The 17,164-nt window shown below is 42.1% G+C and overlaps 1 protein-coding gene across 3 annotated transcripts in view; it reads left to right on the top strand.

The window, feature by feature from the left end:
• The window catches only part of lrba (LPS-responsive vesicle trafficking, beach and anchor containing), a 194,802-nt gene extending 179,824 nt beyond the window's left edge, over window positions 1–14,978 (top strand). For 2 of the 3 annotated variants that reach the window (XM_071519724.1, XM_071519723.1), the window contains 6 exons: window positions 1,760–1,915; window positions 4,488–4,655; window positions 9,146–9,247; window positions 9,408–9,604; window positions 13,118–13,269; window positions 13,407–14,978. In XM_071519724.1, the coding sequence (XP_071375825.1) occupies window positions 1,760–1,915; window positions 4,488–4,655; window positions 9,146–9,247; window positions 9,408–9,604; window positions 13,118–13,269; window positions 13,407–13,497 (866 nt within the window). In that variant the 3' untranslated portion in view covers window positions 13,498–14,978. The remainder of the gene's footprint in view (window positions 1–1,759; window positions 1,916–4,487; window positions 4,656–9,145; window positions 9,248–9,407; window positions 9,605–13,117; window positions 13,270–13,406) is intronic. The other variant, XM_071519725.1, reaches the window with a different exon arrangement.
• The last annotated feature ends 2,186 nt before the right edge of the window (window positions 14,979–17,164 follow it).

The raw sequence follows: 17,164 nt of genomic DNA, 5'->3' as shown, positions 1-17,164 counted from the left end.
ACATATGCAAGCTTATATATGCATGAAATGATTCTTGTGTGGATTTGTGTATGAATCCCATTGCCGTCTTGGTGACTCACGACAGTCGACAGCGCTGTGTCCCTGGACAGTAGATTAGAGTTGTTTCTCAGCCTCTGCCCCGGCTCACTCCTCATGATATAGACCCTGCGCTCACACTAAACCATTTGCATGCAAATTGGAATGCAATGAGCTGTGGCCTAGGCCGGCATTTCATCATCAACTCCCCCTCTTTCTCCCTTTCTATCGCCCCTTCCCTCCCTCCCTTTCTGCATCCTCTTTGGTTTAATTTGAGCGGAGGGAAAGGACGCGTGTCAATGGAAATGAATATGAATGTGGTAATAATGTGTGATTGAGAATGCACGGCGGACGGCTGTCAGGACAATATGGGCGCCTCTCATCCTTCACGACTTGTTGATGAGCAGGAGAAGAGTGCCGGGCTACAGTGATGTATGGGATGCACTGGTGAAGCAGGGAGAGAACAGCCACTTCTGTCTCCTTCTCTCTCTCTCGCTCGCTCTCTCTCTCTCTCTCTCTCTGCCTCAGTTGCTTCTTGCCTTCACGATCTCGCTCACATCTGCAGGCGGGCTGCTCTTTCTCTTTTCATGTTGTGGTCACTCTCATTCTTTTTGTCTCTCCACACCATTTCCGCACCATTTCCACATTTTTTTCTAAGTAACAGTTGAAAATATCCAGGGTTCAATCTCACACTGGCCCTCTTTACTGGCCATCTTTCATAGTTAGAAAATATGCAGTACTCTGTGTGTACTGCATATGAAATGTAATATTTTTATATTTTCACTTGGAATGTGTGTTTTCTCCCATCTCCCATAATTTTCTCATTTTTGGAACTAAGGCAGGAATAATGTACTGTATTGTTTGTGTGTGTGTGTGTGTGTGTGTGTGTGTGTGTGTGGGAGGAAGGGGGGATTTTTGTGAGTGTCACTTATGTATTTACACTGTTCGCATTCCAGAAGGAGTCTGAGCTAAACACAGTAAATTGAGGATGAGTGGTGGGGCGGCCGAGGCCTAGGAAATGTTGAAAATTGGTTGAAATATTGGTTGTAGCAGGTTATACTGGGCTTTCTCAGTTTCCCTACTGGACAAGCTTCTCCACCACCTGCTCTACAAAGTTAGAGACACTACCATGAGGCTAGAGACTGCAGTTGTTTGAAATACTTGACCATAGACGTATCTCTCCGGAAAAGAAAAAAGATACCACTTACAGAAGAGAGAATGTCTATAAATTTGAATTTATTTTCCCCTCTGCTTGCTAATCCAACCTTTGGCTAAATTAGGCAACCAAGATGAATTTACTGTATGTGTTCTGACTGGAGTGGTATACATCTTTTTTGCAGACTATGTACGCTCTATCATTACTCAAACTCTTAGGCCCTAACGGAAAATGTGAAGCCCCCGTAAACCTAACCGCCAGGATGTTTTATGTATTCTCTCACAAATCGTCTTTGCACTGTGCGGTGAAACTTAAGCGGTGGTGCATCGGATATGTTTTTCTGTAAAGCTCTGATATTCAAGATGGTGCAGAGTGTGAGCTCTTTGAAAACGGCTGATATGTGCTGTATGTTGGATCATAGCTTTCGCATTCCCGTATGCATCTGTACATTTGCAACCTGTAATCTTTTATTAATTCTCTCTACTTTTTCTGTATTTTTCTAATTTTCTCCCCCTGTTCCTCACTTCCCAATCCCTCTCCTCTCCTCTCCTCTCCTCTCCTCTCCAGCCAGTAACGTGGGCAGTCATCGTCGTCAGATCTCAGATCTGCTGGACCAGAGCATTCAGATCAGCTCCCAGTGTTTCATCATCACCGCCGACAACCGGTTCATCCTGCTGTGTGGCTTCTGGGACAAGAGCTTCCGAGTCTACTCCACTGACTCAGGTACAGCTCTAATGCTGCAGTCCCCATGGAGTCCTCATAGACCAGTATCACTAGCTACCTAAAATGGAAAAGCAATGTTGTAAAAAAAAACAAAAAAACACGTTACCCTTAAAAAAACACAATTGTGTGAGAAATGAGTGGATGTGTTTTTTGTTTTGTTTTTTTTTTGGTATTTTTGGTATTTTTGGTCAATTCCTCTTACAAATCTTCATGAACAGTGTTTAAAAACCCCCCCACTATATCTCTAACATGTCTTTGTCCCACATGCATTAGCCTAAGCCTAGATTGCCATGCAGTAAATTAATTAGTACAAGATTAAATGTGTCAAAATATGGTGACCATTTTTCTAAACCATGGGTAAACCATGTTCCAAGTCGTTGCGTGTACATTTGAACTCTGACATCAGATCCTCACTATCATGTTTTTATAGCTTGACAGACAACACATACAAGCCTTAATGTACTTGTTCAGCACTAATTTGCTTACACAACCTCCACTTTTGGCATATGTGGCCAGCTTGTAAAGCGCGAGGGCACTGCACTTTCTGGTTGGGACAGGTGCACAGGAAATTATGAAAATCGGTCCCCAAAAATTCCTATGAAGGTTCATAACCATTTGAATGCTGGTTTAGACATTCAGAAGTGATTAAGTCACAGAATTAACATGAATCTGGGGACGACCACATGCCAAAAATCTGTAGCTCGCTGTAGTGTCCATTGGTTGGCACACAGTGGACTGAACCCCATGGGCCACATCAGGATGTGCTGTTGGAAAGTTTAACTCTTGTGCTGATGCCTAAGAATGAAGCCTATAAACGTGCAAATCTACATGATTCTAGATTCTATAAACATACTGTACATAGTCCTCGCTCCAAACTGTGTCAGACTGTACTGTAGCTGTCCCAGAAGAATAGTTATAAGTAGACACAAATTGGTTATTTGTTGCAGTAGGGCTATCTTCATTTTTTCAGGCCAGAGCATATGTGCTGTCACCAGTTTATTGTATCTTAATATTTGTAATTAACAGTTGAACTGCATCATTTCAGTCTGACATTTTCATTTTTAGCAGAAAAGTCTGTTATTAGGTTTTACACCATTTTGTCTAGTTGTTGTACAGACTTCTGACTGACTGAACATTTCTTAGGACGCATCTGTAGCACAAATAATACATACTCTGATACATACAAACTTTATATAATATACAGTATACCTAACCCTGATACACACAATCTTTCAGAGTGTCAATATAAATATGTCTAAGTCAATGGAAACCTTGCTACTGTCTCAGATACTCACAGACACACAGATGCACGCAGGCATGCATGCACACACACACACACACACAGACACACACGCACACCCACACACAATCCATCAGGTCAGGGGTCCTAAATGAAACTGTCTCAAGCTTCATCTCCGTACCCCAGTCCTCAACTCTTCTCCCCAGCCACATTCAGAGTCCTATACACATCTATACAACAGACTCAGATTCAATTTCTACAGGCCAGGGCCTCCCTGTCTTTAATAGAGGGAGGGAGGGAAGGAGGGATGGGAGCGGAGAGATAGCTCTATTGTGCAACTGCCACTGGGGTGTACGACTGGAACGTGAACACAGTTTAATCGCACACGCTCAACAGCTGCCACCATGGTCCCCAAAGCCCCCAGGTTAAAGAACTGGGGGATTTTATCAATTACAAGACGTGATTGGTACACTTGCACAAAACACATAGCCTCATACGCCTATGTGCACACACATCCAATTTAATTTTGTTTTTGTGCATGTGAGTGTGTGTGTGTGTTTGCCTATGTGTGCCTGCCTGTGTGTGTCTGTGAGCAGATGAGCACATGTTTAGTATGAGGTGCATGGCAGCCATTATTGAAATCATTACTTATTTTCAATGTTTATAAAGATGTCAAACATTTTACATCTTTGATGTCTCAGTTCCTCTGTGTAAGGGTTTAGTCAGTGACCCGCCCCATCTCATAATGATCCTCTCCTTTTCGATGAGATACAACTTAATTATCCAATGGACAGTGATTTTTGACACCCAGACAGAAATGTCATGTGTAGCAAACTATCCACTGTTTGACTGGAGAGGTCACAGTATGAGGAGTGTAATGAGTATTAGACAGCTCTGTGGAGCTGTGGTCTGGAAATCTGACAGCAATTAGCCTCTTTATATATACACACGGTACACAGACCACTTCATGTGCACAGGCACGCCAGACACATGGAAGCACACATACACACACACGCACACACTGTTAGGAAAAATATTTATTCTGGTCTGAAAATCAAAAGTATGGAAGGTGTAGAACAACTAGCCGAGCAGACAGTTGATCAACACATATATGGTGGAGAATTCAAGAGAACAATATGTAACAAAAAATGAATGCCCATTCAGAGCATTCTTGGTAAATACAATGTACTAAAATTAGATATTACATTTATTTATTATAACCAGATCTTTTATATTGTCCCCATGCTGTAATCTATTTAGTATTGTCTAGTTCCTTGCTTGCTCACAGACTCATTAATTTTAATTCTAATGAATGTGTGTGTGCCTCTGCAGGAAAACTGACTCAGATAGTGTTTGGGCACCGTGACGTGGTGACGTGCCTGGCTCGCTCCGAGTCCTACATCGGAGGAGACTGCTACGTCCTGTCAGGCTCTAGAGATGCCACCCTGCTCCTTTGGTACTGGAACGGCAAGCAGAGCAGCATTGGAGAGAGCCCAGGCAGTAAGAGCACACTCGAACCAACCCGTATACACACACACACTCTCACACACACCCACACACGGGTATTCTCTGAGTGCTCCCTCTCCCAGACAGTTGTGACTATGTGATTTACGGCCTCCCTCTGTAAAGTAACAACTAGTTTCGTCTGACCAGACCAGGCCTCCTGCACACAGATTGGATTTCGCAGCACTGTTGCACCAGGAACGGCTCTCACTAATGTGTTTGAGAGTGTGTGTGTGTGTGTATGTGTGCGTGTGTGTGTTTGAGAGAGGAGATATCATACGTGTGTGTTTGCAGGTGTGTGTGTGTGCACAAGTGTGTGAATCTGTCTTAATGTGAGTGAAAGTGAGGGCCACTTAGAGACGGTAAATGTGATGTTGGGGGTCGTTGGCCGGCACATGAAAGTTCACCGCCATCCATGGGCCGCGGGGTCACGCCGGTCGATAAAAGTGAAAAATGTCATGGGCGGCCCTTGCGTTACCATAACATATGGTATTAGCCATGATCAAAGCACCGCATGCACATAGCCCAGCCCTTAGCCTCCTTGGTGCTAATTTGGCTGGCTTAGATTGGCGTACATGCTGTTAAGTGATCCACTACAAATGGGCTGAAATTTATGACAAATTGTGATTTGGTTAATAAGCCGCCTTGGTTGCTGATTTGAAAGACAGGACTTAGATGATTGCTTGTCACTTACCTCATATAAGCTGGTGCGGCGTGTTGGAAACTAGGAACATGTTTTGCTCATGCCCACAAGTTGATTTACTGGACTTTTTTTTCCTCTTGAAATGGAAGCATAAATACTGTAAGTGAAGTGGAAATTATGGTGGAGTCTAAAAACAGGTTTTCATTTATTCTGTGAATTGATTTCTGTTATTCGGTGAATGCTCTGTTTTAACCATTCTCACTGCTAGAAGTTGCTGTTTACTTGCATATTTACTCTATGTATATTTCCACAGCATGAAAATTACATCATGTGATGTAATACATGTTACAAGGTTACACCAGGCTGTAGCTTAATTGATAAATAATTACATCACACTGTACATCTATAATTTAATTATTTAACGCTAGTATGTGCTTTGACACTGTACTTGATGGATTTATGGGAATAATATATACATGCTAAAAGGGATTCTGTGCCCGCTTTTTGTGTGTGTGTGTGTGTGTGTGTGTGTATGCCTGTGTGCACATCTGTGTGCCTCAGCCAGCTTAGTGCAGTTACCATGCTGTAGCTAGAGGAGCAGACAAAGCAGTCGTCAGCCCAGCCCCTCAGCACCACAATGTGATGCTCCATTGCCCCAAACCGCAGGAGGCTCTCCCAGACATGAGGCTCTGCTACACACACATGCACACGTGCACACACACAAAATACATACAGACAGCAGAGTTTTCTTTATTCCTCTTCCAAAAGCAGAGCACTTTCAAGCTGAACCCCTCAGTCTCACACACATACACTCCAACATTTACATGCGCACACACACACACACACACACACTGTACACACACACACATTCCTTTTCATGCATAATGCTCTGCGAACATCCCACGCACTTCATAAGCTTGACACAGATGCCTCTGAATCCCTGATACGCACATGTACACATTCACCAACGCAGACTCGGTGCCCGCTGCATACACACGTTGTTGTTGTTGTGTACAGCTGCACCGATACACTTCACAGCAATGTGCACACATTCCTCAGACACCACTGCCATCTGCTGGCTGCAGAGGGGAAATCAGCACGGTTTGACATGATTCAGTAATAATTTTCCATCTGCTTATGTTTTTGTTGTCTTAAATGGAGTAAACACTCTGCAGACAATTGCATTTATATTTAATTGTTAAGGCAACATGGTCACACTTTGGTTTGAGAACAATTGTAAATTGGTTACCTTATGCTAATTACAGCGTAAACATTTCTCAGATACACAGCTACACACACACATCTATATACTTTTTCCTCACACACACACCTACCTCACTTGTCCAGATAGCTGATACCCTCCTCAGTGTCCTAGCCCTAGTTATATATAGGTATTAGATTGTAATCAGATGTGGCCCTAATGCAAACCAAATGGCAGCGAGTGACTCAAAAGGTTAAATGATACACCAGTATATCAGCTTTATTGATCTTCTGTGAGCAAAATCCGACATCATGCTTTAATCCACAGGCTTGTAGGACATAAGTTAGCTTTTAGCGCCGTTTAGGATGTTTGCCAGTTAAGTAAATGAAATGTAGACGTTTAGGCTGGTGACCTGGTGTGGCCACAGTTTGGACGGCTGGTACGTATTTGCAAAGCGGACGAGGCGGCTGGTCTCAAGTAGTTAAAACAATCAGAATGAACTTAAAGGTGCGCTCGGCTATTAGTGCAAAGCAGAGACAGAGACACTAATAAAACATCTATTTTCATGAGAAGAAAAATGCATATATGATTATTCTATGATTATTAATTACAAGGATTTGAATATCCCTTTCCAAGTTATTATTTGAATGCTGATTTATTTGTAACTTTAGTTATAATAAATATGTAAAGAATAAAATCTAACTTTTTTCTACACACAAGGCATTTACTGATTTAGCTTTCCTTTGATTATGATCTATACAATATGTACTGTATATGTACATTAGTAGTTATTTATTTATTTATTTATTTATTTATTTATTTATTTAATGATTTGAAATACTGCTGCCACCACCTGTATATGTGACTGCTAGTCATTCCTCTAGCTTGCCTTTTTACAAGAGGGGTCAGTGCGCACTATGGTTTGTAATGGTTGGTTTAGTCTCATGAAAGTCACCTCCAAGGTGAAGTATAAAGTGTTTGTGAAAAATCTAATTAAGGTTTAACAGTAGCTGTGGCCTCTGAGAAAAGTTCAAGTGTCACTCTCATGAGTGACCTGTGTTGAGTTTTAGCTCTCTGAGTTGTATAATTGAATTAAAGAGAGAACTGCATTAACAAGCTCCGAGAAGTTCAGCCACTTCAGCAAGACACTACACTTCCCTATGTTTCAGTAGCTCTTGAACTCATCATATCACAAAATAAAGTATTGTGTATCACTGGTATTTACTGTAAATAAGTAGTTTCTATTGGTAACTATAGTAGATCTATACCTTATTCTATTACCTATCCCCTTAAATTACAATGTCCTGATGCCATTAGGGATTGGTATACATGTTTGAGTTAAAAAGTGACATCATGTGGAATAATTTATAAATGAAACAGGTACTGTCTCTCACTGATGTGGCTCTTCTTGAGCTGAACTTGACCTGTCACTGGAAAAGAAGATCCTGGGTCACTAGAGACGACGCGCGAAGGTCGACCCCCTCCCCGAGTGATGAACTCCTAATGAACTCAGTACTCTGGTTCAGGGACACTGCTTCACTGCTGGCCACCACACACACACACACACACACACACACACACACACACACACACACGACTCTGGAGGTCATCAGAGACCAGCTGTTATATACCACAATTATTTTTACTTGTATACAGACATAAAACTCAGCTCCTTTAAACCAGAACAAAGTGTCAGAGAGTTTTAACTTTGCTTACTTAAAATTTGAGCTAACTTTAGTTATGAACTTTTAACTTTAACTAACTCTCATGATGAAGGACAAGGAACAGGAAGGGATAAGTAAGGGCAAGAGTATAGATGCAGAGAGATGGAGGTTAAAAGAGAAATGTTTGATATGGCCTCTCTGTCTACCATGAATCAATCAACATTAAAAAATATTTTTACCTAATGGTGCGAGTGCAAAAGCGCACGTGTGTGTATGTGAGTACATGACAGAGGGAGAAGTAAAAGGCAATTTTGTTTTGTCGCTCGCCTTGACAGTTCAAACCAAAACAAAAGAATCATAGACTGCGTGTCTTGGACCATATTTTGCTCTCACTCTCTGTCTGGCCCAGAGACATCTGGATCCAGTGAAGGTGGTCAGGGGGAAAGGGGTTTAAGGAGAGGGAGAGGCGGTGGGTGACAAGTGCTAGAAGGGGAGAGTGAATGAGGGGAGAAATGTATATGGGGTATAACAGGCAACCTCTCAAAGCCTTTGCAACAAGCTACAGTACATATTCATCCACATAAAGGAAAATGAAAAACAAATACAGCCCCCTTGAGCTGAACAAATTTACAACCTTTTGACATGTGAACCTGCCCGCCCCTTGCTATCACTATCACTGCTCACTTCCATATGTTTGTTTTCAATGTCAAACATCACCGTGTGTCTGTGTTCACAGGGTTGTGGAACTCCTCATGTGCTCTTGTTGTATGTAGAATTCATAATGCTTTTCACTGGATTGAATTGGCTTTTTGTTCTAATGCCAAAATTATTTCCACAGTTTCAACTAAATCGGCATTGACTAGGACAATGTAGAATGGATCCATGAAGATTATTCCTATTGGCCTCCCTCTAGTGACCGAAGAGTGGAAATACCTCTGCGATGGTGTTCATGGTAATATGTGTGTCTGTGTTTCCCCAGCAGAGTTTGTCACACCCCGAGCCATCCTGACAGGCCACGACTGTGAGGTGACGTGTGCCAGCGTGTGTGCCGAGTTGGGGCTCGTCATCAGTGGCTGCAAGGGTAAGATTGTGTGTCCGTCTGTATGAATCTGTCCATACGTTTGTGCCAAACACAGAATAGACAGCTACAAGTGTTTGGGTATCCCCAAAATGCCTGACAATAAGCACTACAAATTGAACTTTGTTAACTAAGGCTGCTTTACTCTCTTATCTGTGTTCAGAGGGTCCTTGTCTGATCCATTCCATGAATGGGGACCTGCTGCGGACCCTGGAGGGCCTAGAGCGCTGCATGCGGCCCCGCCTCATCCAGTCCTCCACCGAGGGCCACTGCATGATCTACTACGACAAGGGGCAGTTCTGTCTCTTCAGCGTCAACGGCAAGCTGCTGGGACACATGGAGGTGGATGAGAACATCAAGGTGAGGAAACGTCGCGCACATCTGTGCGAGCGTGCGTGTGCGCGTGTGCACGTACGTCTGCACCACATCACCGTAGAAGCCCGCTCGTTGATTAAAGGCTTGCGTACGGTTTGAGATCTGAGTAAGGTGAGGGTCGGTGTGCCTCTGGGCATACTGTGGCCTCACATCTCTCCTTCTCTTTCACACACATACAAGAGAGGAAATGGCTCCTTTGATCCAAAACCCTGATGTCAGGTCAGATTGGCTCAGCGGCGGTGGTAGAGAACATTCCAGAGAAGTGGTCAGTCCTGGACACCTATCCCATTAACTACCCTCCAGCGCTGGACGACACATTCCCCATTTCCCACATTTCCTCTGTCGCGGCTAGGGTGACACAAGATGGTGGCTACTGCCTTTAGTTTTCCTGCCCTTTGTTTCCGGCTAGGCCTGGGAAATGTAACCCGGCTTTGACAGACAGTCACACACCTGCTTCCTATTTAGAAACCTCTCCTGCCCTGGGTCCTAACCTGCCACCCAGCCCGCCCCTACAAAGCCACAAATGTAACTATAAGACTTGATTAATGAGCGCACACACTCTCTCACACAGACAACTACTGATTGAGTGCATTAACATCACTGGGAAAACAGCTAGTATTTAGTTTACAGGCCGCAGAATACTTTTTTTTGTCTTTGGGAGAAACTAATGATGTTTCTAGATACTTGAAGCTTTGTAGTATTCCCAGAGTCCATTCGTAAGATGTGAAGCACTCCGTCTTGGGAGCAATGTGGGCCATTCCTGGCCTTGTCAGCTCTCCTCTGCTGTTGTAAATTCCTGCCATGTCAGATGGCATTAGGAAAATCCTAACATCTTGGAGTGAGGCTCCAAGATGCCCCCACCCCCCCGTCAGAGACTCGGACAGTATTTAGTGCACTCATGTACGCACCAGAATCAATCTTCTTAGGCCTCAGAGTCTCTGCACAGTATGACTCCAGGATAAATAAGTGTTTGTCCTGGACTGTGGTATCCACTTAGGAAGAGAGAGAGAAAGTGAGAGAGAGTGTGAGCGAGAGAGAGAGAAAGTATGTGCGTATTGTGAATTTATAAGGGCCGAGCTTCAGAGGTTAGATGACAGGCTAACAGTCGTCATCTTAGTCTAATAGCAGAATCGAGTGACAGAGGCCATGCTGAATGGATTACTGTCTTTTAAGTACTAATATAACTCAGGCTGTGTAACCACTCCAGCAGTTTTTTCACTGTCTGCGTCCATGTAATGGGGGGAATTAACAGCACCATAAATTAAACTTTTTACCTTTCCCAGGCACAGAATCCACCCACCATTCCCCAAAAGAAGTAGGAAATATGGGCATTAAAAGTGCATGTGGTTCTGCTGGAGTCATTTTTTAGTCATCTGAGCCCCGGTAGCCATCTTAGCTCCCACAGAGCTGTCGGCCATCTTGTTTGACCGCCTAGTGACAGAGAACTGATTTATAATGTCTGTCTACAGCCTCCTACCTGGCCTGGCTGACTTGTCTGCCAGCTCTCCAGCCTCCTGCTGTGTTTCAGTAGGGTCATGGACTCCATTAGTACATCTCCGAATATATTAATACAGTGGTATAGTAAATGGTAAATATATCCTATATACTATTATACTTTCTTATTGTGCAATATAGAATCTATTCATACAGAAGATGAGCGAGAAACAGACAAGATGTAACTGCTTAATCAGTTTATGAAATTTAAATTTACAGCTATTCAGTGAAGAGTAGCTTTATTTTGCATGTTTCTAGTCACAATTCTTCCCATGCAGTAATTTAGTTCAAGTACATTGATCATGATTGGTGAAATTGAGGATTATCTTTATCATTATTTTCAGATTAACTCTGAATGTTGATACACAAGAGCCAATTATTGTACACACAAATCGGACCCACACCAAACAAATCAAAACAGAGCGCTGCACTCAGTCACGCTCCATTCCCAGCCGTCTTGGATGGCGATCTAACAAAGCAATCTAGCTGGATTGATTCTTAAGCCCTATTGCCAGCGTGCGTGTGAGTGTGTGTGCATTATTGTGTGTGCCCATTTGTATGTGCCTGTCTGTGTGTGTGTCTGCGTGTGCGTTTTCACATGCAAGCTTGTGCCTATCCTAAGTGTGTGCGTGATGAGAATGAGAACCAGAACTCATATTAAATGTGCATCGTCCATGTGAGTGGTAGGAAATTCCACAAAGATCATATACAAAACATTTGCTTAATTTAGGCTGCGCTCTTTCTATTGTCTAATCCACTGGTGTTATTGTTTTTGAAGGATTATTTACATTTTCCTTACCGAGTCAAAGTTGAGTCAAAGTTGAAAATGACAATTCAACTTCAGAACTTAAACATAAGTTATTCTTTTTTTCCATTTAAAATGAGCTTGATTCAACGCATATGGCGGTGATGACTGAAGTGTCTCTTGTTGAATCATTGCAAGGCAGCCGCAGCTGAAAGACGATGGACTTTGTGTCATAAAACCACAAATGAGAAAAGCTCTTAAATTAGTGTCGTTCGCTGCCTTTAGAACTCACATTCTGCCTCGTCATTTCATCAGCTACGGTTACTCGCTGATTGATGCTCCTGACTGTTTCAGTTTCAGCTTCCACTATGCACTGTGTCTATAATGGACTCCAACACATGGCTTGATTTGTGTATCCCTGATTCCCAGGGGACCCATTCAACTGTTACAGTTTGCAGGAAAAGCAGATGAGACGAGTAAATCTCAGAGCCTCACTGTGGGGAGCCATCTTTGTTGCTAGTCAGGGTCTGTATGCAGAAAGTCTCTAAGGATAGTGGCACCAATCTGGGATCTTTCGTCATATCACATGACCACGCAGTATGAGCTTCACTTTGACTTAAGAGGTAAACTGGTCCCAGATCAGCAATCCTATTCTAAGACAATTTATGCATCTGGTCCCATGTTGAATAGCTTAGTTGCTATCTTTTTTTGTACTGAGCATTAGAGGACAGAGGACGAGCACCATGAGTGAAAACTCCAGTCAACTCGGAGCTAGTGCATGCTAAAAATGTCCATCTTAATGAGTCATACAGTCTTATATTCAGCCTTCGATTTTTCTTTTCTGAAAACAAGAGAAAAATTCTGCCAATGGGGTGAGATAATTCCACTTGTTTCCATTGTAGTTTCCAGAATTTTCTAGAATGAGTGTCAATATCTTTAAACAAGTCCGAATAAGGCTGATCACTTCACTACTAAAAAAATGCCACTTGATTCTACAAAATACTTGAAACAAGTTGATTTGCATTGGAAACAAGCAAAATTATCTAAGCTCACTGGCAGATTTTTTCACACATTTTAGGACTCAATAATAGACTAAATGACTTGTTAAGATGGAGATTTTCCGCAGTGTGTATAATGACATATATGCCTAAAAGTCAGATGAATGGAACCTGCCGAACAACAACAGTGAAGAGTGGAAATGAAACCCATTACGACGGTAATAATCAACTCTTATCCCCCTCTCCATTTCCCTCTCCCAGGCCATGCTGCTCAGTCGGGACGGCCAGTATCTGCTGACGGGCGGCGATGGAGGCGTCGTGTCTGTCTGGCAGGTCCACAACCTCCAACAGCTGTTCACCTACCCAGGCTGTGATGCAGGAATCCGCTCTATGGCCATATCGCACGACCAAAGGTAAGACACACACAAACACATGCACCCATAAAAATAAATTTTCATTCAGATGACTCAAACTAAATTAAAAAAAAAAAAAAAGGCAAGGCTCAGCAGGCTCAGAAAAGCTCATCATGCTCCCTCCTTACTTCTCTAAGGTGCATCATAACTGGCATGGCATCTGGGAGCATCGTGCTCTTCTACAACGACTTCAACAGATGGCACCATGAGTACCAGACCAGATACTGAGCGGGCAGCAGCAGCAATTTGACTGAGGAAGTTGCATATCGTTGGAAGATCCAAACCGAGCACCTATCGCAAGTCTGACTCCTGTCAATGGCACTATTCTGTCCATATCCTGATATCCTGAATGTATCTCAATGAAAGAAGAAAAAAAAACTGTCCTGTTATAGCAAAAGAATCAAACTATTTTTAAAAAGAAGGGCATTGCTATATTTTGTAGATGATATAGAACATTTTCATATAATATAAATCATAGGGTGGGGGGTTATATTACTGTACGGTTAAAAACAAATCTATTTTTAGCTGTAAGAGTCTATTTTCATCTCCTCGGGAGGAAAATAAGGATTTGTGTGGCGCTAGTGAGAACCTTATCTATTGACTTAAAAATCCAAATATTTGTGTACTTAAGGGTGAGTGATTTTTTTTTTTTCCAGTAGGTGTGAACATGTGGGAAATAATTATGAAGTTGTCATTCATTTTTAATGTGCTTTTTTGCCATTGTGGCAACACAGTGGATAGATATGAAATGTTTCAACAAGTAATAAGTGAGTTCTTGTTATTGGACAAGAGGATAAATGAAGAGGGAATATACATATATATATATATATACTCTGTTTAAATGTAGTCATCCATGTTCAGAAAATGCATATCCATTTCCTCTGTACCCCTGTGCTTGCTAAGAGATTGCGTTTCCATGCATGGCTCACGACTCCAGTATCACATATCAGCAGCCCTATCACATTACCGTCTAATATGTCACTGCACACATCAAACAAAATTTGCCAGCAATAGCATTTAAGAGTTAATTAAGATTAATGATGAGATTTATATAAACACTGGTAATCATTCAGAGTAGAGAATGTCAGGAAAACCATGTCAAGGATTATGTTCCTTTTTCCGTGTCCCTTTGTTTCCTTTCCTAAATGACTGAATAAGCAAGCAGCTTATCACGTTTCTTGCACATTTCCAGACCAATGTCCACGATGGAAAGGGGACGGGGGTGTGAGAGCTGATTGGCATGGGGGCAAATCCACAGTTGTGTTTTTTTGCGTCACTTCTAAAGACATGTCACATCATACCCAGTGCCCAGACCATGCTAGTATCTTCAGAGTCCTCTTTGAGTCCCGTCTCCAGAGCAGCTTATAAGCAAAGTGAGATGTGCAATGAAATGAAGGACTTACTCCATTTCAGGCTAACTGTGGTCATTTTCTCATCAAGGCAGTCTAGAGCACAGGTTGTGTAGATTTGATTCTAACCCAGCACTAAAGTGGTAATGAAATGCATATTCCTTGAGCCCTTAGTATAATAAATGTACCACACCTCGGCTTTCGAGGAAACATTCCTTTACGGTTTGATCTGAGCTTGGTGTGGTTTGAGTCTCCAATTAAATGAGAAACTACTGTATCTTTATCTATCACTCAATATTTTTGGCAATCATTTTGGAGTGTTTTTGATGTGTGCTGAGTTCTGACAATAAAATGGAATTTTATAACTTGACTCGTTTCGTCTTGGTGCGTCTTTCATAATGAATCTCCAAACTGCATAGCCCCCTCCAGTGGCTTTATCTGCAGTCTGCAGCTTAACAGTCCATATTATCCACCAAAAATTAAACAGTCACCACAATCAAGCATTTATTTGAAGTCTTTATTGCATTTTTATTTCTTTGCTGTACTGCTAATTCAAAATATCGGGACATTAAAAGCAGCCACTCTATGCCTAACAAAAACTGTTGCTCCTGTTTGACATGGTTAATCTACCTGTCTTTTCATACAAATTCCCCTTTACAAACTGCATTGACAAAGCATTATGAAAGTCTACTTTGACTACATTTACATAAAAGAGAAGCTAAAAGACATACAGTACCAACTTGACTTTCTCTGTGCGAGTGTGTGTGTGAGAGGGTTTTGTCTTACAGGGAGGCAGGGAGTTGGGAGGAATAGGATTACTCATGCAGCTGAATGTCCTTAAATAAGAAAAGTAAAATGTGCACAAGAACCATGTTGAACCTCTGAAACAGTTAGCCCTACTAACATCATTTGGGATAAAGCAAGAACAAAAATAAACAAGCTCTTTATGCTCGTGGTGATTGCAAATAAATTATTTTGCGGGTGCAAAATTTGCCCTCATGTCTCAGCCAAGCTGGTTTTGATAAAGGCATCTTGAAGCTACTGAGCGGTTAGCCAGTGGTCAGGCACATACCCTTCACCTTGACAACACATTCATTTTTATAAATCCAGCAGATCAACAACTGTTTGTGGGATATTTTTAAGGAGTAGTGTTGACTAGTTTCATGCAGCCTACAGTCAATGCGAATCGTACAAACTTGTAATAGACTATGAGACCACAACACGCTCAATCCGTCTGTGCCTTGTCTGTCGGTATGCTGCAGTAAGTAAGCAGTTATGGTTTGAAATGACCATTCATGAGAAACAGGCCTGCAATTCGGCTCCTTGTCTGTTGGATTTATCGTCACTAATTTGGTGTACAGCAGTTACAACTAAAAGGGCCATGGCTGCTCAATCACAAGGAGGCTCAGGCAAGAGAAGAACAGAAACAAACCTTCAAGTTTCAATTGGATAACTAAGGTTTTTTTTCCACTATATACATCTAAGGAGTTCACAGCAAATAATATATACAATCAATATGTGAATGCGTCAACGTGTGTGTGTGTGTGTGTGTCAACTATAGAGGATGGACAAAATAACGGAAACACCACTTGAAAAAGGACTTCAACTTTGAAGGAACGAAATCAGAATTACAAAGGCAGCTACATAGGCAAGTCATATTAAGTTGAATGCCAATTAGCGTATGTGTCATCTTTAAAAAAAGGTCCACCTTTTATATGTGAGATTTCAAAGCAACATGACAAAGCTCTAAAGAGGCCAAATAGTCGGTGCACGAATTGCTGGTGCAGTGGTTACAAAAACTGCAAAATTATTTAATGTGGCATTGGGAGCAGTCTCCAAAACCATAACAACATACTCACCGACAGGGATAGATGGACATTTAACAGGATAGCTGTCACAAAACTGCAGCCTCAAAAAGTCCTACAGAATTCAATCAACACCTCTGGCAGTCTCAACAAAAACTGCAGGTCATGAGCTTCACCAAGCTGGTACTAATGGCAGATCTGTCACTCGGAAACCACTTGTAACCAACGCACCAAGATGCATAACCTGGGGTAAGGAGCACAAAACCCTTGGGGAAAAAGTAATATGGTCTGATGAGTTGTCTTTCACCTTTTTTTCCTACATCTGGACAGGTGTACGTTTGGAGAAATGTGTGTTGCCAACTGTTAAGCATGATAGTGGATCTGTAATGGTATGTGCAGCCATCTCATGGGAGTCATTAGGTCCAGAGATTGCTCCGCATCGTTGTATAACAGCCAAGGATTTTGTGGCCATCAGAGTGGCTGTGGCCAGGGGAAATATTGATATCGGTTATAGAGTGTATACATGAATCTGTAAGGCTACAACTGTCCCTACAACACTACAGGCAGCTAGGCTAGCAAGTTCAGATGTCTGATATGCTGAAATACTTGTATCACGGACATACAGTACTGTGTCTCTACAAAAGCAAAAAGACACCATGTAGGGAAAAGAATGTGTGTGTGTGTGTGATGAATAACTATTTACAAAAAGAGCCACAGGCAATCCACATGAGATAATAAATA

Source organism: Centroberyx affinis, unplaced genomic scaffold (genome assembly GCF_046629955.1).
Source record: "Centroberyx affinis isolate AG114_WGS23_722 - 3 ecotype Tasmania unplaced genomic scaffold, CSIRO-AGI_Caff_v1 ptg000723l_1, whole genome shotgun sequence".
NCBI classification, from domain to species: Eukaryota; Metazoa; Chordata; class Actinopteri; order Beryciformes; family Berycidae; genus Centroberyx; species Centroberyx affinis.
This window is presented reverse-complemented; position numbering and strand designations above follow the sequence as displayed.